Genomic DNA, 24519 nt, shown 5'->3' with positions numbered 1-24519 from the left:
TCAATAGCTCCTTGGTTCATCTGGGTGGTCAGTTGCTCGACAGGTGTACGTCTATTCATCAGCACACATCTTCGCAGCCATCAATCACTTGTCATCTATGGCCTGTGATGCACTACATTGTCTTGATGCCACTTTTGGATACTGCCATTTTGCCATGCACAGTATACTTTAACCAAGACGGCACGCGAACAGTTTATAAACTTAGTAGTTTCAGAAATGCTTCCATTCTTGACCTGAAAGCCAATGATCACGCCCTTTTGGATGTCAGGTAAATTGTTCCGTTTCCACATTACGAGAACAACTGCACAATTTTCCTTGTGCCCTGACACACTTTAAAAACCCTTCAATGATAGTGCTCCAATCTGCAATCTGTGAGTGGTTATTGTATTCTGATATCGAAAACAGGTGGTGGTACATTAACGTGATTGGACCAAACACTTAAAAATCATTAGGGTGATTGGCGACCGGAAAACCAGACATTGTGGGGTGCAATTACAAAGACTGCCTTTAAGGAGGAGGTTCCTTGTTCTTCTTGTTGTCATTATGAAGACAGTTTCATTTGAAGCCCTTATGTATGGAAAGGCTATCATAGATGTGGGCCATTATTGTTTTTCTAAACAAACCTAGTTGTGAGACCTAGCTACTATAGTCACTGATACGTAATTCACAAGGAGGAGGAGTGGTCAACACTGTTTTCTGTTGAGTAGGGTGGTGGTGTGAAGCAACAAATAAAACGTCCGTGAACATCAGAAGGCTAGTGACAGAGATACCAACAGAGGAGTTAAAACACAAGAGTTTTGTAGTTTGAAGAGGTACATGATATAGACTAATGTCCTATAAGATATTATCTTAAATAACAATGGCCATGAGAGCCTGTACACATAAACAACAGTTATAACAACAACAACTACTACTACTACTACTACTACTGCTGCTGCTGCTGCTGCTGCTGCTGCTGCTACTACTACTACTACTACTACTACTACTACATCTGACATTCCTACAAGTTTTAGGATGAGTATCAGTTCTCTTCTGAACAAGAAAATACATTAAATCACCAGCAACAGATCCTTTGAGTTTATGCCATCAAATTTTAAGTCAGATGATTGCACACTTGAAAATTACCTGTCGATTTTCTTGTTATGACATCCCACTTCTCGGGAGTAGTAACCACCATTTGGGTCTGTAGCATTTCTGTCTTTGTGAGCTGCATGTCGCCTGTCAGTTCACGTACAGAAACACCGAGGCACCCTAGCCTCCGTCCAAAGTTTTGCGTCATTTCTGCTGCGAGTGCTTTCATTGGAGCAACATACACAATCTGAAATACATCTAGATGTGTTATGCATTTTGAATAATATGCAATCAAAGATTCACATAAAGCTATGGTAACTTCTTCTAAAAACAGTAAAATGTTTCAAGCATTAAACAGGAATAATACATATTTTTAAAGAGATAAGGGTTAGAGCAGACTTGGCACCATCTATCTTTTCTACAAAGAAATGATAACAGTTGTATTGCTACTACTGTTACTTTTGTGTGGATGATAAGTTTGTACAAGAGCTTTTGTCATTTAGATAAAGAACACCATCTTATGCCTTCTTGAAAGATTATCCCATTACAATTACAGTGAAAGCCGAATTTTACGTTTTTGTGCAGTCCAGGCTTTAAAAAAGCAAAACTGAGGAAAATGCAGACTCAAGGAAAACATTAAAACCCCAAAAATATGAGCAAAAACATATGTAAGTAGAATATATGATTAAAAATCATAATCCTCTCAAATACATTTTATACAATCTGTGTAAGTGAAGGAAATTAAATATACAATACAATGTGTATGCAATAATATGTGGTAATGAATTTCATCAGTTCTTAAAAAATCACTGATGTGTGACAGCAAGTAAAAATTTGTCAAAAAATTGAAACTTTTATCTAGGTACAAGGTAATCAAGCTTTTTCCGACATGCTATGATCACAAAATTATACATCAAAACACATGTTTTTGAGAGATCTTTCATTTGCGCTCACCCAGAAAAAAGTAAAAATTTGATGAATACAGTGAATTAAACAGAAAACTGAAGTGCGGTGAAACGCATCAGGATCTTACATGTGGGAGTTTGAGTCTTCCTTCTATAGCCAATGACAGTGCAGCATACTCTGGCGCCACGAGCACAGTGACCTCTACTGTCTTGTTTGTAAACTTTGCCTTGTTCATTGTGCTGAGTAGCTGAAGTGGAGTGTTCTTCATATTGCCAACATGCACTGTCTGCACTTCGAAGTTTCATGAAAGCACGTATATACACCCAAGTTTTCCTTCACATGTGGTACTTATTCATAGCAAAGAATATGAAGTAAAGTTAACGCTGCTGTGATTTCAGTCTTTCTCTGTCTTAGCAATTAATGCACCATAGTGATGGGTGTACGAGGTATAACTACATAAACTGAACCTAAGTGGAAGCTGTGGTCCCTCCATTTGCTATACACTGATTGTATCGCCATACTTCGCAAAAAGCTGCTATGTAAGCTTCCTGTTTATCACTCTGTATTCCACAAACCACTGCATTTGCATGATGTCACCACGCTCTACAGCTATTGGCTGCAGGTGGGAAACAAACATCCAAGTTGATGTAATCTGGCAGTTTTCACTGTATTTCTGAGTTTTCAGTTCATTTCATCATGTAGGCTACAATTTTTTGCGAAAATGAAAGAACCCTCAAAATTGTGTTTCAATTTATGGCAGTAGTGTGCTGGGAAATGGCTCAGTTACGTCGCACATCTTTAACAAAAGTGATAGTCTCTTCAATTATATACTCTACAGTATTACTAAAGCAAAATCCACTTTTTTCCCCTCTAATAGTTCTATTATATGACATAAAATTTTGAAATTTATTTCTTGTTTGTTTATGGATTTGCTATTTGGTTATGTTAGTTGACACTATAAGTCTTGCAATGCAGAATCTTTACAGCAATACACCATCATTCTCATCTCAGTCTTCACTGGATGTAGTTACCCTACCAGCCTAGCTTAAAAGCAGATTTTCTGGGCCAACACATCCAATCCTGGTTATGCCGATCCCCCCCCCCCCCAAAAAAAAAAAAAACTTTTGTATGTTCCATAAAGTTTTGAGCATGCAGTTGCATAAATTCAGCTTCATCTTCTAATATTTCAGCTAAATACTATCCAGCCATCTTCAGAGTGAGCCGAGGTGACTTAACGCTCCAGCACTTGCTCCGTCCTTTTAAACCCGAGGACCGAGCAAGTGCTGGAGATACTCTGACAAGGCTGTGACTTCCTAACATCATGCCCTGAAATGAGGTCCATTCTGCCTGAGATTTTGCTCAGCACACACAAAATAGCTTTTCGTTTGTTGTCCTCCCAATCTCCACAATATCCTTGTCAGACCCTACAATCCTGTGCCTGTGACCGTCCCCGCTGCAAGATTTGCCCTACGCACTCTCCTACCACCACCTATACCAGCCCTGTAACTGGAGAAACATATACTATCAAAGGGAGAGCCATCAGTGAAACGACAAACGTCATATACCTGCTGTTACGTAAACACTGTTTGGCCTTTCATATTGGCATGACTACCACCCAGTTATCAGTCAGGATGAATGGGCACAGGCAAAACACAATATTCTGTTGCAGAGCATACTGTACAACATGACACTCATGACTTCGGTGCCCATTTCACACCATGCACCACCTGGTTTCTTCCCCCACACACCACTTTCTCAGAGCTCCGCAGGTGGGAACTGGTACTACAACACGGCCTTGGTTCTTGCCATCCACCTGGCCTTAATTTATGTTAATTTCTTTGGTCTCAGCATTTCTTCACGCTAACTATTCCTTTCTTCACTCAATTTTAGTTTTCTAGACCTTTCATTTTCTGACCTGCTGATTTTTCGCAGTCCACCTCCCATCTCTATTACATACAATATAGGTAGCTTTCCGATTTTGTTAACTCTTGCTTATCACCCTGTCTTCCACCTTTAAGCTCTGAGGTTTTCAAATCTCATTCAGTGCAGTAACCAAGATTCAGTCTATATTTCTCTTCCTGCATGGGAAGTTTCCCCTGACCCACAGTTCTGGATGATTTTCCTGAACTCTATCCATTTTCCTAATCTTTTCCTTCACCTCTCTTCCTGCCCCTTCAACCTTCCTGCCACAAGAAGGAACCATTGGCTCCAAAAGCTTGCAAACTGTGATACCTTTTTATATGTGGATTCGCCTTCCACCACTTGGTGAGTAGAATTTTATGTATTCAATTACTAATTGCTTATACAGTCATAATACTTATATTTTAAAGTGGTTAATGAGTCTTCAAATGGTACAATTTTAGAAAAAATAATTAACACAAGACATCTCCTCCACTCTCAGCTTGTTGCTATTAAACTTGCCAATGAGGTCACCACAAGACTAATTATTCCATACGGACTCTTAATGAAGTACACAAAGTTTTGCATACAGTACCTTAAATTGGTCTCTTTTGATGACTCCTTGGTCCATGTGCTGGCGCATCTGATGCACAATAGTCAACATTGCGACATTGGTCTTGCCAGCACCAGTTGGGGCACATATCAACAAATTCTCATTTGTGTGATAGGCCGTGTCAAAAACCATCGATTGGATACGATTTAATTGCTTCACTCCTTGAAATGCCATCTGGCCAATCTAATCAGCAAACGTGGAGTTAAAAACAAAATACTGTTACTTTACTGTGACAAAGAAAATTACAGAACTGAAACTCTTAAAAAATAAATAAATCAGAAAAAAGACCGAGGCCATGCAACTACTCCACTCTGGTGAATGACGGGTCGGGTAATGTCACACTAAGCTTCCGCTTTACTTCCAGCTTCGGGATGGATGGATGGATGTGCATTAGTGTGAAAGAGAAGAAGGGTGGAATTTTCCCAAATCAGTTAACTACATATCTTGCACAGGTCTCTAAGGAGATTGAAATTCTTACTCACTTCACAGTGCATTTACCCATTAATGATTTTTTGCTGATAGTAAAAAAGTTTCAGCTGAACTGTGATTGTGGAATCGCAATATAAGCCACCAAAATTATCTTCAGGTAGACTTTGCCTTCTTTATAGGATTCAGAGTGTAGTTATGTAACTGACGCAAAGATTTTTAACAAGGTCCCTCTGAACGTTAAACAAGAATGTGGGATGGAAGAACTCAAAAGAAAATTGGAGATCAGCCTTCTACAAATTAACTGATTCTCTAAATTCAAAGACAGAAAATTCCTGTTAGCTACAAGGCAACCAGAATTTTTCTTATAATTGCAAAGTTTTTGTGACATATGCTGTATTGAATGTTCATGGTGCCTTTGTCACATTGACAAGTACACCAAGAACACTTAATACAGCAGCATCCATTGTAAAGTTGCATGACAAGTAGTGATGTACAGTAAACAGACCTCTGTTATCACAGGTGTAAGTACTATTTCCTTTGAAAACTACCAATGTAATCAAAAAGCTACCAATATGAGAAGCACAATTTACTATAACTGAGGGAGCACTGAATTTTTTCTAAGTATCTCTTTCCTGCTAATTTACTAGATTACATTTACTTTAAAAATGGACACAAGCATTCGAGACTGCAAAAATACCTGGTTTTGGTCAGTTTTTAACCATCCTCAGACCATCATACAATGACAGTAGGCGGTGACAGTGAATGGAGCGGGTATCTCCACAAATGTCAGCTGGTATAAGGGCCTGGAGGATGGTCAAAAATTGACAAACTGCTTGCAATCGGATTAAATGTTTTTGCATTCAAGACTGTTTGTGTTCATTATTAAAGTACTTTTGGGCATATCAATGTTTCTCCATGAGAAATGTTCTCAAAAATTACAGATTACACTTAGAGTAAGCACAAATAATATCAAATGAAGGGATGAGAGAGCAAAGAAACTAGGTGGAAGGGAGGAGGGAAGACATGCAGGGTAAGTGGCGAAATCATGGAGTGTGGGAGAAGGGGCACAACAGGGACTTGTCAGTGGCCGTGGCACTGATGATATTCATGAAATTGGAGAGAGGGGAATTTGAGAGAGAGGATCAAGATGCATAATGAGACACTCTTTTCTCTTCTCTCCAGAACCTCAATGCCCATCCCACCACCAGCTTCATATGATCACTTGAGGTCAACAAGCAATTTCCTGAATCTCATCACCACTCAAGCACCACCATTAGCCAACCAGCAACTCTTCCGCCTCATATCACCTAATAATATCAGGACTCTAGAAACTCTTCCACATCCCTCACTAGAGCTGCCCCTAACACATGTGTTTTTTAAGTAAGTTCCATTTGCCTTTTGTAAACATGGCTGCTGCAGTTGGTGCCCCATGTAAGTGTGCTGTGTATCTGTGTGGAATGGTTGCACACAGTGGCAATGTAGAACCAGGTTTGAAAGTAACTACATCATCTATGAATTGTCTATCTGCTTGCAAATTGCAAGTAACCACAAATTCCACTACGTGGTCACTAAGCATAGGCACATCACAACACTGGTAACTTCAACAGCTGCTTCAACCTTGTCCATCATCATAAATCTCTGACTACACCATATTCAATCATCCCCATGCTATTCCATTTTCCATACCTACCTAATCAATCATCTCCCCCCCCCCCCCCAAAAAAAAAAAAAAAAATACTTCTCTACAGATATCACAATCTGGGCCCCTCACCTCTGTGGTCTAGGAGTAGCATCTTTGACTAGTAATAAAAATGCCCTTGGTTGCGGGTTTTGACACTTGCCGCTTCTTACACTTCGAGCAAAAGTCATCAGCAATGGCAATCAAAGACTTCCAGGTAAGATGTCACGCTCATTCTGCCAGCAGTCTTGTCAAAGTGCACAGAGGAATGGACGCAGTGGACCAGCCCCCATTCACATCTCCGAGAGGGGACTGCCAAGGGGGAGGTGACCATGAGAAAAAGATTGAATAACCAATGAAAGGGTAATATTGAACAGGTCGGGGTGTGGAATGTCAGAAGTTTGAATGTGATAGGGAAGCTAAAAAATCTGACAAGGGAAATGCACAGGCTCAATGTAGATATAGAGGAGGTCAGTAAAATGATATGGAAACAAGACAAGGATTTCTGGTCAGATGAGTATTGGGTAACATCAGCAGCAGCAGAAAATGCTATAACAGCAGTAGGATTCATTATGAATAAGAGGGTGTGGCAGAGTGTGGGTTATTGTGAACAGTTCACTGACTGGGTTATTCTCATCAAAATGCATGTTCTCATTACAACTGACAGCAAACCAACACCAACAACTACAGTTCAGATACACCTGCCTACGTCACTAGCAGAGGACAAAGAGATAGAGAAAGTATATGGCAAAACTGAACGGATAATTTAGTATGTGAAGCGAGAAGAAAATCTGATAGTCATAGGGGATCGGAATGCAATTGCAGGGGAGGGAGTGTGGGAGAATATGGGCTTGGTTGTTGGAAAGAGAGGTGGAAGACAAGTTCTGAATTAAAATATCAATTAGTAGTAGGAAATAATCTGTTCAAAAGTTACAAAAGGGGAAGGTATGCTTGGAAAAGGCCAGGAGATATAAGAAGATTCACGTTAGATTTCATCATAGTCAGGCAGAAATTCTGAAATCAGATATTGGATTCTAAAGGCAAAACTGAGAGCACATACAGACTCAGATTACAATTTACTAGTGATGAAGAGTAGGCTGAAGTTGACAGGAAGAATCAATGTACAAAGAAATGGGTTACAGATATTCTACAAAATGATGAGATATGCTTGAAGTTCTCTGAGACTATAGATACTACAATACGGAATATCTCAGTAGGCAGCTTAGTTGAAGAAGAATGGACATACCTAAAAAGGGTAATCACAGAAGTTGGAAAGAAAAACTTAGATCCCACACTGCTGTTTAATGAAAAAATACGAGCTTACGGAGTATTGGAGGAGACCTGCGATTGGATTCAGGACTTTCTTGCAGACAGAGCTCAACAAGTCACTCAGCTGTGTGGCTGGATTGAAGAGTTTTTAGCAAACAGAACACAGCATGTTGTTATCAATGGAGAGACGTCTACAGACGTTAAAGTAACCTCTGGCGTGCCACAGGGGAGTGTTATGGGACCATTGCTTTTCACAATATATATAAATGACCGAGTAGATAGTGTCGGAAGTTCCATGCGGCTTTTCGCGGATGATGCTGTAGTATACAGAGAAGTTGCAGCATTAGAAAATTGTAGCGAAATGCAGGAAGATCTGCAGCGGATAGGCACTTGGTGCAGGGAGTGGCAACTGACCCTTAACACAGACAAATGTAATGTATTGCGAATACATAGAAAGAAGGATCCTTTATTGTATGATTATATAATAGCGGAACAAACACTGGTAGCAGTTACTTCTGTAAAATATCTGGGAGTATGCGTGCAGAACGATTTGAAGTGGAATGATCATATAAAATTAATTGTTGGTAAGGCGGGTAACCAGGTTGAGATTCATTGGGAGAGTCCTTAGAAATTGTAGTCCATCAACAAAGGAGGTGGCTTACAAATCACTCGTTCGACCTATACTTGAGTATTGCTCAACAGTGTGGGATCCGTACCAGATCGGGTTGATGGAGGAGATAGAGAAGATCCAAAGAAGAGCGGCGCGTTGCGTCACAGGGTTATTTGGTAACCGTGATAGCGTTACGGAGATGTTTAGCAAACTCAAGTGGCAGACTCTGCAAGAGAGGCGCTCTGCATTGCGGTGTAGCTTGCTCGCCAGGTTTTGAGAGGGTGCGTTTCTGGATGAGGTATCGAATATATTGCTTCCCCCTACATATACCTCCCGAGGAGATCACGAATGTAAAATTAGAGAGATTCGAGCGCGCACGGAGGCTTTCAGACAGTCATTCTTCCCGCGAACCATACGCGACTGGAACAGAAAAGGGAGGTAATGAGAGTGGCACGTAAAGTGCCCTCCACCACACACCGTTGGGTGGCTTGCGGAGTATAAATGTAGATGTAGATGTTAATGGAACAAAATCTAAAAATGTAAAGGTAATATCAGGAGTACCTTAGGGAAGTGTGATAGGACCGTTGCTGCTTACAATATATATAAATGAGGTAGTAGAAAGTGTCTGATACTCTTTAAGGCTATTTGTACATGATGCAGTTGTCTATACCAAAGTAACACCAGATGATAGTAAGAATTTACAGAACGATCTGCAGAGAATTGATGAATGGTGCAGGCTCTGGCAGTTGACCCTGAATGTAAATAAATGTTATATATTGCGCAAACATAGCAAAAGAAATCCACTACTGTACAGTTACACTATTGATGACAATCAACTGGAGACAGCATCTGCTGTAAATTATATAGGCGTAACAATCCAGTGTGACCTCAAGTGGAACGACCACATAAAACAGATAGCGGTAAAAGCAGATACGAGACTCAGATTCATCAGAAGAATCTTAAGGAAATGTAACTTGTCCACAAAGGAAGTGGCTTATAAGGCACTTGTTCACCCGTATTGTTCATCTATCTTGGATCCCTATCAAGTAGGACTGATAGAGGAAATAGAGAAGATCCAATGAAGGGTGGCGTGTTTCATTACAGGATCGTGTAGCTGGTGAGAGAGTGTTACGGAGATGCTAAACAAACGCCACTGGCAGACGTTACAAGAGGGACGTTGTATATCACAGAGAGATTTGCTACAGAAATTCCGGGACAGTACTTTACAGGGGAAGTCGGACAACATATTACTTCCACCACATACATCTCGTGAACTGATCACGAGGAAAAAATTCAAGAAATTAGAGCCAATACATAGGCTTACCGACAATCATTCTTCCCACGCACTATTCGCGAGTGGAACAGGGTTGGAGGGTGCAGATAGTGGTATCGAAAGTACTCTCCGTCACATACCATTAGGTGGCTTGTGGAGTATGCTGTAGATGTACAAGGAAGGTAACTGTGAAGAAACCACAGATAACAGAAGAAATACATCAGCTGATTGATGAAAGAAGTACAAAAACGTCCAGGGAAATTCAGGCATACGGAAATACAAGTCATTTAGGAATGAAATAAATAGGAAGTGCAGGGATGTCAAGGTGAAATGGCTGCATGAACAATGCGAATAATCGAAACAGAATGACTGCTGGAAAGACTGACTAAGCATATTGAAAAGTTAAAACAACATTCAGTGAAATTAAAAGCAAGGGCAGTCACATTAAGAACACAATGAGAATTCCACTGTTAAATGCAGAGGAGAGAGAGCAGATAGATGAAAGAGTACACTGAGGCTTCTATGAGGGGGAGAACTCATTTGATGAGTGACAAGAAGAAGAAACAGAAGTCAATAGGGATGAGATAAGGGATCCGGTATTAGTATCAGAATTTAAAAGAGCTTCGGATGACTTAAAATCGAATAATTTAGGAATAATGGAGAAGATTCACCTAAAGACGGAAGCGCTGTGTCGTTGAAGGATAAACACACAAAAGGTACTGAGCTTTACTTAGCTAGCTTTCAGAATGGAATTCCTTTCTCAAGCTGTACGAGAAACAAGAGTGCGCGCGCGCGCACACACACACACACACACACACACACACACACACACATATTTGGTGGGGGGTGAGGGGAGAGCGAGTCACCTTAGGTTTAGGCCAGGAAGGTTACGGGAGCAAAGGATGTGCTGTAAGGAGTTGTGAAGCAGCCATTGATATCTTGCATGTTGTGCAACTGGGTGGTCCACCTTGTTTTTAGCAACAGTTTGGCAGCGAACATTCATTCTGGTTGACAGATGGTTGATTGTCATACCAATGTAAAATGCTGTGTAGTGGTTGCAGCAGAGCTGGTATATAACATTGCTGCTGTAACAGGTCGCCTGACCTCTGATGGGTTAGGATAAGCCTGTGATGGGACCGGAGGAGGAGGTGCTGGATGGGTAGATAGGGCAGGTCTTGCATCTGGGTCTTCCACAAGGGCATGATCCCTGTGGCAGTGGATTTGGGGTGGGAGTGGCATAGGGATGGACTAGAATATTGCAGAGGTTGGGTGGGCACCAGAACAGCACTTTGGGAGGGAATGGAAGTATCTTGGGTAGGATGTCCCCCTTTCATGGCATGATCATAGATTTTCAAAGCCCTGGCGAAAGACGTGGTTCAGTCATTCCAGTCCTGGGTGGTACTGGGTGACAAGCGGGGTGCTTCTTTGTGGTTGGTTCTTGGGATGGAAGTGAGGATGAGGTGTGTGTGTGTGTGTGGGGGGGGGGGGGGGGGATTGGCATGGGAGATCTGTGGGGTATTACCTGTCTGTTAAGGCTTTTGTGAGGCCTTCAGCACAGTGGGCAAGGGAGTTGTCATCACTGCACATGCGTCTACGACGAGGAGCCAGGCTGTACTTGGCCTTGGGTCCAGTCTATAAAGATGTTTTCAATAAACCTCAACCAGATGAAGGGTTTTGGGTAACTAGGAACATTTCCTCTAGGTGGCCCATAAAGACATTGGCATAGGAGGGTGCCATGTGTGTGCCCACAGCTGTGCCACTAATTTGTTGTATACCTTCCCTTCAAAGGTGAAGTAGTTATGGTTTAGGATGTAGTTGGTTACATGTACAATGAACAAACTGATGGGTCTGGAATCTGTAGGGCGTTGGGAGAGGTAATGCTCAATCGTGGCAAGGCCGTGGGGATGAGGGATATTGGTGTATAAGGAGATCGCATCTACAGGACCTGGGAGGTAAGGGTGTGGGGATTGTGGAGAGCCGGTGCAAGAAGTTGTTGGTATCTTTAATGTGGGAGGCTAGGTTTTGGACAATTGGTTGCAGGTGTTGGTCAATAAGGGCCAAGATGCCTTCGATGGGGGCACTGTAACAAGCCATGATGGGGCACCCAGGATTTTTAGGCTTGTGGATTTTGGGGAGCATGTAGAAGATGGGTGTGCGGGGTGTTGTTGGAGTGAGCTGGGAAATGGATTCACGGGAGAGGTTCTGGGGCTAAGGATTTCAGCAGGGATTGGAGGTTATGTTGGACTTGAGGGATGGGGTTACTTTAGCAGAGCTTGTACGTGGAGATGTTGCACAGCTTTTTTCTGCTGAAAGGTGATTGTTCTTAGGGAAGGACCTGGGGAAGAATGGTGAGACCAGGTTGGAGGTTAGGAATTCCCAGATGTGACTAGGGGATGGTTAAGGGAGTGTGGGAGGGTCACGGTTCAATGGTGGTATCAAGTGGGACAGGCAGGGTTCACTGTTAGTGTTGGACTGGCTTTGGTTGGAGGGGTTGGTGCCAAAGAAGTGGTTCCACTGCAGGCAATGGGAAGAAGGAGAATAGGTCTTTCACACATCCAACATGGTTAAACCTGGGAGTATGGCTGAATGTGAGGTCTTTGGATAGAATTGAAACTTCTGTGGGGCTGAGGTTTCTGGTGGAGAGGTTAACAGTGTTCTGGGATTGTTTTGGTTCTGGATTTCGTGAAGTGCTGGTATGTGTTTTTGGAGGATGTGGTAGGTTGAAAAGATCAGCTAGGCATGGTCTGGGCACTATGAGAGGATGACAAGGAAGAGCAGTGGGAGTAGGGTTTGGTTGGATAGTGGTGCTCCAAGGTGGGAGTAGGATTTCAGCAGGCTAAATAACTTGGAGGCGGTTGTTCTAGGTGTTGGAGTGTCAGGATTTCAATTTCGGTGATGAAGTGTAGGTGGTGAGGATTGCATAGTAGCAGTACTTTGTGGAAGTGGTTCAGGGATGCCTGTGCCATGAAAACGTGTTTTATTAGAACATGGTTTGTGAAGGAAAGCAACTGGTGGAATCTGAAAAGGCAAAGGTCATTGTGGAAGGAGGGGTGGGATCCAGAAATAGGGAGTTTTATGATTACACCATGGAGGAGGAGAGGGGGGGGGAGGAGGAGGAGATTCCATGGCATAGGCAGCATTTAAGGAACGGGATATGAGACGGGGGTTTTCGCAACAAGTGGGGAAACTTTTCTGAACTGTTGCAGATAAACAGAGCAGGGGCACTGTGTTTTTTTTTTTTTTTTTTTTTTTGGGGGGGGGGGGATGTTAAGGGGGAAGGAAGTTTGTGTTGAAAGTGGCGGGTAAAGGTTGCAGGGAGTGTTGAATAACGTTGGGGGGTGCCAGGAGTGAAAGGAATTGTGTTGGGGGCATGGTTTTTAATTAAGACTGAGGTGTGGATGGAGCCATCTGAGATGAGGAGATCAACATCTGGGAAGGTGCCACAATGGGTGGACAAGGACCAGGTGAAGCAGATAGGAGAGAAGGTGTTGAGATTGTGGTGGAATGAGGATAAGGTGTCCTGGTCTTGGGTAAGATTATGAACCAGCAGTACCTGCACTTTGACAGCTGTCACCCCTTCCACACCAAAAAATCAATTCCATATAGTCTGGCCATCCAGGGCAGATGCATCGGCAGTGGTAACAACTCCCTCGTCCAGTATGCTGAAGGTCTTCACAGACAGGCAATACCCCCCCCCCCCCCCCCAAACCTAATACACAAACACATCTTCCATGCCATATCGCCACATGCACCGGATCCTCACATCCATATCAAGAATCAACAACACAGAAACACCCCCTTGTCACCCAGTACCACCTTGGAGGGGAACGACTGAACCATTTCCTTTATCAGGGCTTTGATTATCTATCATCATGCCCTGAAATGGGAGACATCCTACCCGAGATACATCCATCCCCTGCCAAAGTGCTGTTCCACCACCCACCCAACTTCCACAACATCCTAGTCCATTCCTATGCCACTCTTACCCCCAATCCCCTGCCACAGGGATCATACCCTGGCTGAAGACCCAGATGCAAGACCTGCCATATCTATCTACCCACCCAGCACCCCCTACTCCAGTCCCGTCACAGGCTTATACTACCCCATCAGAGGCCAGGGCATCTGTGAAAGCAGCAATGTTATATACCAGCCCTGCTGCAACCACTGCACAGCATTTTACATTGGTATGACAACCATCCACCTGCCAACCAGAATGAATGGCCAGTGTCAAACTGTTGTCAAACACAACATGGACCACCCAGTTGCACAGCAAGCAGTAGAGCACAACATGTGAGATTTAAATGGCTGCTTTTGGATTCTCCCCACCATTACTAGCTTTTCCGAGTTCCACTGATGGGAGGTATCCTTACACCACATCCTTCACCCCCGTAATCTCTCTGGCCTAAGCCTATAGTAACTAGCGTCCCCACACCAAATAGTGTGTTTCTTTCCCATTACCCCAGCACAAATACATGTCAACTAGTTATGTGCTGCCATCTCATGCCATAGTCTGCGAAATCAAGTGCTCAGCCATCTGCCATGTGCCCCCTCTACCCACACTCATAGCTAGCCCACAGATGGCTCTCCACTCTCCCATGAGCCACCCCCCCCCCCAGCCTCCCTCCCTCCCGCATCTCTCCACCCCTAACCCCACCCTACACTGCACCATGGGCCAGGAAAGAGGTGGCAGTTGTATGTAGGGAAACAGGCATGTGCATGAAGTGTGTGTGTGTGTGTGTGTGTGTGTGTGTGTGTGTGTGTGTGTGTGTGTGTGTGCGCGTGTGTGTGTGGGCGCGCGTGTGTGCGCGCGTGTGTGCGCGCGTGTGTGCGCGCGCTTGCTCTTTTCTCCTAGCTTGAGAACGGAATTCTATTCCAGAAGCTAGCAAAGTAAAGGTCTGTTCCTTTCGTGTATGTATTTGTCGAGCATGCAGCGCTTCTGCCTTTAGGTAAGTTGTCTCCTTCATTCCTAAATAATTCATTATTCTCAACCAGAACTTCCTGTACATTATTATCAAGTGAGATAGAAGGGATAGACAATGTAGATAACAGTCCATCAGAATTTTTTAAGTCATTGGGGGAAATGGCAACAAAATGACTATTCACATTGGTGTGTAAAATCTATGAGATTGGCAATATACCTTGAGACTTTTAGAAAAATTTCATCCACACAATTTTGAGAATTGCAAGAGCTGACAAGTACGAGAATTATCGCACAACCATCTTGAGAGCTCAATGCATCCATGTTTCTGGCAAGAATAATATACAGAAGAATGGGAAAGAAAGTTGAGGATGTGCTAGATGACAATCAGTTTGGCTTTAGGAAAGGTAAAGCTACCAGAGAGGCAGTTCTGACACTGCAGTTGATAAAGGAAGCAAGACTGAAGAAAAATCAAGACACGTTCATCGGCTTTGTTGACCTGGAAAAAGTATTTGACAATGTAAAATGGTGCAAGAAGTTCTGACAAAAATAGGGGTACGCTACAGGGAAAGACAGTTAATGTACAACGTGTACAAAAACTATGTGAGAATAATTGGATGAAGATCAAGAATGAACTGCTCAGATTAAAAAGGGTATAAGACAGGTATGCAGTATTTTGCCAATACTGTTCAATCTTTACATCGAAGAAGCATTGATGGAAATATGAAGGCTATTCAAAAAGTAGGGAATGTTTTGGCACTTAAAAAAAAACCCTAAGTACAAAAAATACATTTTATTATTTACATATGAAAGAGCGACTGACATACTACTTTTCCACATAGTCACCAAACACACTGAGGGTTGGGTTGTTTAGGGGAAGAGACCAAACAGTGAGGTCATCGGTCTCATTGGATTAGGGAAGGATGGGAAAGGAAGTCGGCTATGCCCTTTCAGAGGAACCATCCCGGCATTTGCCTGGAGCGACTTAGGGAAATCACAGAAAACCTAAATCAGGATGGCTGAATGCGGGATTGAACCGTCATCCTCCCGAATGCGAGTCCGGTGTGCTAACCACTGCACCACCTCACTCGGTCAAACACACTGAGGCACTTATCACAGCAGTGGGAAAGCTCTGAAAGACCTTCGTCATAAAATTCTGCCGCATGAGACTTCAGCCAGAGAGTCACGCCCGCCGGGAATTCCGCGTTGTCATCAAAGCGCTGCATTGCAAGCCATCTCTTCATCTTGGGAAACAAGTGGAAGTCGCTTGGTGCAAGATCGAGGCTGTAGGGAGGTTGAGGGAAAATTTACCATTTGAATGAATTAAGGAGTTCTTTAGTGCAGTTTTCCGTGTGAGGTCACGCATTGTTGTGCAAAAACAAAATTTTGGAAGTCAGATTTCCTCAGCATTTGCTCTGAACTGCTCTTCTAAGGCTCTGCAAAGTTTGGCAGTACTGGGCAGAATTTATGGTTGCTCCACGTTCGAGAAGATCAATAAGAAGCACACCCAAAACACTGTCGCCATCAACTTCTTTGCTGACAAGGTTTGCAAACATTTTCTTGGTTTTTGAGGGGACCTTGTGTGCCCCCACTCTATGGACTCAAATTTTGTCTCACAATTGATGTGTTTCACCCAAGTCTCATCACCGGTTACGATTCAATCCAGTACTGAATCACCATGTTTGTGGTAGGCCTCCAGAAATGTCAATGTTGCCTCCATTCACTGTTCTTTATGGTGCTCTGTAAGCATTTTGGGCACCCATTGCGCACAAAATTTGTGGTAGCCTAGCTTTTGAGTGACAGTTTCAAACAACAAAGTCCGTGAAACTTGTGGAAAAGAAAGCAAAAGCTTCGTTATTGTGAAACGATGTTTTCACAAATCGTTTCATCAACTTCAGTGACAAGATCATCAGTCACAATGTTCAGGCGTCCACTCTTCTCTTCATCATGAATGTTGGTTCGGCCATTTTTAAACCGAATGCACCATTTCTGAACGGAACATTCACTCATTACATTGTTTCCATACACTTTGCACCATTCACGACAAATTTTTATAGGTTTTAGATTTCTTGCCAACAAAAACCATATCAAAGACTGCATCTCACAACTGGCGGGATTTTCAATTGCAGCATACACTTCAAATTTGAATATCGAAAAAACCAGATGCGCAGAAATGTTCCCCTTGTCATGGATGGATGCCAACTGAGCTGTCAAGCATGCACATACCAAAATATACGCGACCAGCACGCACCTAGCGGCGTCAGATGGAAAAGTTCCCTACTTTCTGAATAATCCTCATAAAAGAAAGGGTCAATAGAGGGATTAAAATTTAGGGTGAATGGATATAAACGTTAAGGCCTGTCTGACCTGTTACCATCTTTCAATAATTAAAACTTATCTACTTTTCCCTTGGACAGGCTCTGCAGTTAAGTGTGTGTGTGTGTGTGTGTGTGTGTGTGTGTGTGTGTGTGCGTGTGTGTGTGTGTGAACTGCTTGTAAGGTAGTGCATTTACCTTTGTGTGATCCTATGTGCTATCCACTTTGCATTTGTAAGCAATCAGGTGTCTAGATAAATAGTGATTAACAAAACAATGACTCTGGGTGTGAACAAAGGTTCCAAAATATTAATTGAAATATACAGCATTTCAATGTAATGAAGTCACCTTTGAGATGAGAATTTGTGGAGTTAGTGTTTTTGCTCATTATAATTATTTCACATGACCTTGAAATTACTATTAAGATAAAATAAATGGTTAATTCAAAATTTAAGAGAATTTATGCTGCAGCATAATAAAGGTAAATTTTCCAAGCAGGCATAAAATAAACGATTTGTTAAGATCGATGAATGACTGAACAGATATGCTACAGACTGCTGGAGAATACAAAATTAGGTGCAAGTGTGGTAAAGTATACTTAGGGAAAACAGGCCGTGCAGTTAAAGAATGTCTGTAAGAGTACAAATGACATGTGTGCCTCAACCAACACAGCAAGCCAAATGTAGCTGAATACTACAACAAGTGATGAGAATACAAACTTTGCTATTGTTCATGTTTTAGCATCATCAGTGCATCAGTGCAAATAAAAAACTCAGAGAGGCAATGGAGCTTGCTACAAGCCCAAACAATTTAAATCTTGACAACAGCTTTAGGCTGCAGGTGGCTTGGCTGCTTACCCTCAGTGCTACAAGGGTGCCCCAGGCAGAGTACCCAAACATATACAAGGCAGCACTCGTGCCTCAATCTGCAGCCATTAGTATACCAGTGAATGATACCATCAATCATGGCATCATTCAACAGTGAATCATAAACATTTAAAACAATAAACACAAGAAATACCCCTCAAATTTGCAAATTTTGACAGTGCACTACAGTGTGCAGCCAGTTTTCGGAAGAAGGCCAAAAAGATGGTTCCGAAAATTATGGAAAAAGAGGTCGCAATATCATAAATCAAGAACTTAGTAACCTCAGTGTAGTATTTATGAGCTCAGCCACAATCTCCACATGCAATAAACATTGAGAAACCTATGTTGACTATGTGTTGTGGCATACACCAAAAGAAGGAGAAGGGAAGTGGGGGGAGGCATAATTAAGTCTCTTTCTGTCTCTCTCTTTCTCTGTGTGTGTTTCTTTCTGAAGAAGGTTTTAGCTGAAAGCTCATATGCTGTGCTTGTCTGCAAGCCAATTTGTCATCTTGATGGTGAGTAGCAATCTATCCTTTTCATAAGTGGCAAACTGCAACAGCTTGAAAGTGGGTAGTCAGGGAGATTGGTTGACTATGAACGTCATCCCATATGAGTAGCACAACTAATCCATGAGATGGAATGCTACCCTCAGGTGGGGGAGGAGGGAAGGTCAAAATGGACCAGGAAGAAATGCGAGAGGACACAATTTTATTTCCTGAAGGAAGAGAACAAGTGGACACTGTAATTCTAAGAGCAGCTGTAAATCCTATTTGTCAGATGGGACACTGCGAATGTTCCATTGGAAAAGAATCACGACGAGGAAAAAATGCAGGGGTGTCACCTCAGCAGCTGCTGAGTGTCAGCATTTGAAGACTTGCTGCTACCGGGCACAGAGGCATGAGGAGACTGTTCCACGAAGTCAATGGAAGCATTAGCATTCCTCTGTCAGCCTGTGGAGTCCAGGGCAGAAAAATGGTCGGTGGTGTGCACCGGCGACACAGAGGTAAGCCGGACGAGGGTATCAAAATGGTTCAAATGGCTCTGAGCACTATGGGACTCAACTGCTGAGGTCATTAGTCCCCTAGAACTTAGAACTAGTTAAACCTAACTAACCTAAGGACATCACAAACATCCATGCCCGAGGCAGGATTCGAACCTGCGACCGTAGCGGTCTTGCAGTTCCAGACTGCAGCGCCTTTAACCGCACGGCCAGAGGGTATCACGTGGCGACACTGTCGAAGTGGGTCTTCTAGTCGGCAAAGGAGAGGACCATTTGCCTTTGTTTGACTTCTTAGAGCCTTTCAGGTTGGCAGAGGAAGACTCAGATGTTGGTTGGCTGGAGAGACATAAGAAGTCTTCGTGGGAGTAATCCTTCTGTCCTTTCCAGCCTGCAGTTGTGTAGTTGGTGACTTCGCCCCACGAGGAAAAAATTTGGTGGCATGTTGCGCAGCTGGAGGAGGAGACAGTTTCACTGCCATGACGCTGGGTGATTTCACAAGCGCGGTGCTAAATTTGAGGTCGCATGTCTGCATGGCTATGTCCTTCATGGAGTGAGATGTAGCAAGATCAGTACTACTGCAGTTATTGTGCTTGACAATCACAAGTAGTCTCCAAAAGCAAAGTGCCATTGCATGAACGAGAGCAGGATTTCACAGGGCCAGCAACTGCATCAACACCTTTTTGAACAATAAATGGATTCACCATAGCTAAGGACTGACCATCTTCAGTACGTGAAACCACGGGGAACCGTGGTGCAGCTGGGAGGGTCTTTTGAATCATTAGCTTCATTACGTTTATGTTTAGTAGACACGGATTGTGAAGAACACGATTGGCTCATTGCAAGAAAATCCCCTCACGATTGTCAGCATCTCCAATGGTGTGCTCCTTCCAACTAGGAGCACCCTTCACGTGGGGGCGCACCTGCCTTAGGTGATTGTTCACACCTCCTGAACATCTGACAGAGGAACTAAACAGCAATTTGGGCAGGTAGCCACTCAGGCAATCACCCCTCCCTGGGCCTGGCATGTACTAGGGAGTATGTGTGCACCCTACCTGTTGACCCCGAGGCTAGGAACAGTCACCTGTTACGTGTCAGACGTGTGAGCCGGCCTTCAGGTGTGTGAGCCGGCCTTCAGGTGTGCACAGGGAGAAAGGAGAAAAAGAAGAAGGATAGGAGAAAGTGAAAGAACAAAGCAAAAAGGGCACGAAAAAAAGTGGAGTGTGTTCTGATACTGACTACCAAAAATGCAGAATACATTTCCAAAAACAGCCCAGACATGTTCACCAAGGGAGGCGAGAAAGAACAGTAAGAGGATAGACACGCAGCATGGAAGAGAAAAGATGCTGCAAAGGCTGGGGCCCCTCGGTAGCCAGGCACGAACCCGCCAAAGGGCGGTGAACCCCAGGGGGGACAAGTTATTAACAAAATCAGGAAAAAACAACTGAAAATGACACTTCATTCCACATTATAACAATGCCAGCTGTTGTATGGCACATCAGACAACTGAGTATTTGATGGAGAAACGTATCAAATCAATATCTAATAGCTTCATTCCCCCTGATTTGTTAGTTCAACAACAACAACAACAACAACAACAACTGAGTGGACAGTGATTTTCATCACCTTGAAACACTGTTGAGTCCTTACAAAAACACATTTTTGGGATAACAAAATCAGATAGGAAAAAATGTTTCCAAACTCGTTTTGAACCCATGCAAGAGTGTACAGATTTTAAAGGCTATATTTTAAGGCATGGAAAACAATTTGTATCAAAAAATGTTTTAACAGTTTTTATACAAAAAAAATGATCGCTCTTGTATGCAGAAGATACCAACCAAGTACTTTCCTAGAGTAAGTTGGTGTTTCCTACCAGCAGCTGGATGCACAATTAAGTAGCAATCATTTAACAGTTACACCGCTGAAAAAATATTTTTCCTTCCTCTCTCAACATAAGTTGTTCTTCACTTTCTTTTACTTTCAACATTATTCTGTATATACAGCTATAAAATTTAGTTTTATGTATTAATATGCTATATCCAATCCCAAACTGGAATGAATATAATATGGAGAGCTGCTTTAGATTCACAAGATGATGAAGTCAGACATACAGCAATAGGTAAATAAATAAATAAAACCTTCACACGTAACTACCAGTAATATGCATGGAACGCAAACCCTTACCTCATCAAGTGAAGAGATTTGCACAAACTTATTCCCGATATTCAGTGGAGCACTTTCAGTAACTGGTATGTTGACTTCTTCAAATTTTTTGGTATCAACACGATCAACACCAACTGGCAATACCATTTTAACTCCACAGATAAAACCTATGAAACAGATTATATGAAATGGCAAACAAAGCTAAAGACATGTTTTCAGTTATAGTGAAAAAAGATGCACAACCACATAAAAAAGTAACTTTATCATCATCAAATACTTTCAATGATGGTGAAACCTTCACACATTTCACCAACACCAACGTGGAAGTGTTCATAGACAAGCAGGAGCCACAGCAAGGAGAACCAGCGGTTGCAAACTGACTTCATAAGGTGCATTCACCCCCACCTCTGGTAAAAGCAACAACAGTGACAAGTAATATGTGAAAGAATGCATATTGTTTGCTGGAAGACATTTTCACTGCATGCCTTCTTATCTAGAAATGGCCACACTAGAAATGCCTGCTCTTCATAAAAACCAGCAAACTCAGATTACACTGTCTAAGAGATATTTAAAAAAATGCAAGTCAGCAGAAGAACATAGAGAATATCTATGGATGCTGAAAATAATTAATTTGAAACCACTTTGGCATTCAGGCACAAATTATATTCTAGCGGAAGCAGTAGATTGTGAAAATTAGGTGCCACAGTAAAATTCAAAGACTTAATTAATCAGAAGTAATTAAATTTCATTAGTTACACTGCTTGTTTGTATTTGTAAATAAACATAACTGGCAATCTTAAATAGAGTTACAATTTTTGTTTAGATAGTAATAATCACCAGTGCACTAAAAATATGTATTTATTAACAAATTAAGAATAATCCAGTCACAGGGTCTGTAACACTTAAAGAATCACATGCCTTACTGCATGTCATTAATATCAGCCAGTATGGCACAAATGACTGCCTCAACACCTTGCAGTAAAGCATCAAACAAGTCGTGCAAGTGCAGCCAACATGAGACTCCCACTACACTTTTGTTTCTTCATGGTACTCCCATGTCCAGTCTTGTTGTTGCGAGTTGGATGATCACTCTGATTACTATTAGAGCAAGATTAATAAATATCTCACTGTGCTGGGTATTTAATGCTGTAAATTAAATTTCCTACCACAACAAAGTTGCTCATTTACTACAATATTTAAATATGAACAATTACAGAAACATGCTTCAGCTGCGAAAATTATAAGACAGCATCACAGGAAATGACTGTTAAAATTATGAAGAGTGGCACCAATGGTGACACATTTGTTAAGCTGATAAGTTTCTGACTGGAAACATTTTAATCACTGTAGGCTGTCCGTTTTATTCCTTTAATTCACCATGCATATAAATTACATTACTGGCCAGTTTCAGCCTTAAGTTATTATCAGATGTATGGTATTGGTGATGTGTGCATCACATCCATAAAAGTTTATTGTATTTTGTGTAGACATATACATGTTCCCACACACACATGTCTAATGTTACAGATAGAGTCTTGCACATACCCATCATCTTACAAGAACAACTTTCACAACAAGTCATGAAGGCAAAATCCTTACTAACAGGTAGCTTACTGGCCCTTGCACACTTTAGCAGCATATCGTGTACTTTTTCACACTCATACATACACAATAACTATAAGTTATGTGTACGTACATGTGTATAAGTTTGGAAACTACGCAGTACTAAACAATGAATGGTACTTGTTCCAGATAACTGCCGCTTACTTATTAGATCTCACAAGTCTATGGTAAAACAGGATGTGTACCAAGTTTTCATTAAAAAAAAAAAAGTGAATATTACCTGAAGTTTGCTGTGCTTCTTGCCGAGAATCATACACATTTGGGTATATCTCTCGTCGCTGTGTACTCGGTTTCATTAGTACAGGTACAGCTTTCACTTCAAGAGCTGCTACCCTGAAAACAATGTTTACATACAAGTGTGTGTAATGTTTTTGTATTCAAAGACACAGTAAAAGAAATTAATACAAGGGTTGTCCACAAAGTAAGTACCATTTCTATTTCTACCGCCGCAGCATTACGATCGCAGTTCCGAGATGCGCGGCAGTTATCTGACTCAAGGAGAAGACATGTAACGCCCATTTTCAGATTGCTGCTGCTGATGTGTGCTTTGCAGTGCTTCTTTATAATGTCAGCCTTAATTGAAAATGCCGCCGTGTGGCACAATTTCTTAATGGTCTCATAGTAACCATGTGCATTGACTGTTTGGCCTCGTGGTAAGAAATCAATCAGCAAAATGCCTTTTCTGTCCCAAAAAATGGTGCACATGACTTTTCGAGGTGTCAAGATTTGCTTATGCTTGACCTTTGTTGGGGATGAAGTGTGCCTCCATTCCACTGACTGCCGTTTTGTTTCAGGGGTGTGGTACAATACCTAAGTTTCATCCCCCGGGACTATCCGAGAAAGTAAACCATCATCTCCTCCATTGTAGCGTGTCAAAAACTGAAGTGCACTGCCCATCCATTGTTTTTTGTGTTGTTCAGTAAGAATTTTGGGTACCCAATGTGAGCAAAGTTTTAGAAATTTCAGTTTTTCAGTAACAATTTCATGAATTAGTGATCGTGAGATTTGCAGAACTTCCATAGCAAGAGCACTAAGTGTAAACTTACGGTTGTGCTTAATCTTGTCTTCAATTGTGTGAACCAATTCATTAGTAACCACAGATGGGCATCCACTTCACTCTTCATCGTGCACTTGGTCATGGCCTTCATTGAATAGTCTGACCCATCTTCTAACCATTGAATCACTCATAGCATTTTGTCCGTAAACCTCGCAGATTTACCGATGAATTTCCTTTGGTTTAACTTTCTTTGCATTTAGAAAACAAATCACAGATCTGATTTCACACGTGGCAGCATTTTCAATTATGGCTGACATTATAAAGAAGCACTACAAAGCACACATCGGTAGCAGCGATCTGAAAATGGCGTACATTTCTAAAGAATTTTAATACTTTGACATGTCCTATATTACACGTACATTTACTGTACACAATGTAATCTTACAGGATCAAATAAAATTCAATTCAATTCAATTCAATTCAATTCAGAGTAACTGCCGCGCATGCTCGGAACTGCGATCGTAACGCTGCCGTGGATAGAAATAGAAACTGAACTCACTTTGTGGACGACCTCCGTACTAACAATGTTCGCATAAGAAGAAGATAGTGCATGTTTTGACTGCAGTACGTGGACGAAGTTTATTATGGGGGCGGGGGCGGGGGTGGGGGGGTGGGGGGGGGGGAAGAAGCGACAAAACCAAAAGAGTGTTATTTTTGTGTGGGGTGTTGGAATATTGGAATATGCAAGACCTTCTGTTTATAAGAAAAGGTTAATCACCCACCTGTGAGAGTGTAGGGCACTGAAAATCCTCATGAAATTGTGACACACAAATGAGAATCGCAAATGTTAATGTTATCTTGATATGTTACAGTTGTGGTTGTAGTTGTTTCC

The 24519-nt window shown here is 42.1% G+C and overlaps 1 protein-coding gene across 1 annotated transcript in view; it reads right to left on the bottom strand.

Moving 5' to 3' along the window:
* LOC126203843 (activating signal cointegrator 1 complex subunit 3) overlaps positions 1–24519 on the bottom strand; it is a 251150-nt gene that overhangs the window by 169723 nt on the left and 56908 nt on the right. The window contains exons 8-11 of the mRNA XM_049938218.1: positions 22851–22963; positions 21029–21174; positions 4472–4672; positions 1126–1318 (exon numbers count right to left, since the gene is read on the bottom strand). Of these exons, the coding sequence (XP_049794175.1) occupies positions 1126–1318; positions 4472–4672; positions 21029–21174; positions 22851–22963 (653 nt within the window). The remainder of the gene's footprint in view (positions 1–1125; positions 1319–4471; positions 4673–21028; positions 21175–22850; positions 22964–24519) is intronic.

Source organism: Schistocerca nitens, chromosome 9, assembly GCF_023898315.1.
Source record: "Schistocerca nitens isolate TAMUIC-IGC-003100 chromosome 9, iqSchNite1.1, whole genome shotgun sequence".
In the NCBI taxonomy this organism is placed as follows: Eukaryota; Metazoa; Arthropoda; class Insecta; order Orthoptera; family Acrididae; genus Schistocerca; species Schistocerca nitens.
This window is presented reverse-complemented; position numbering and strand designations above follow the sequence as displayed.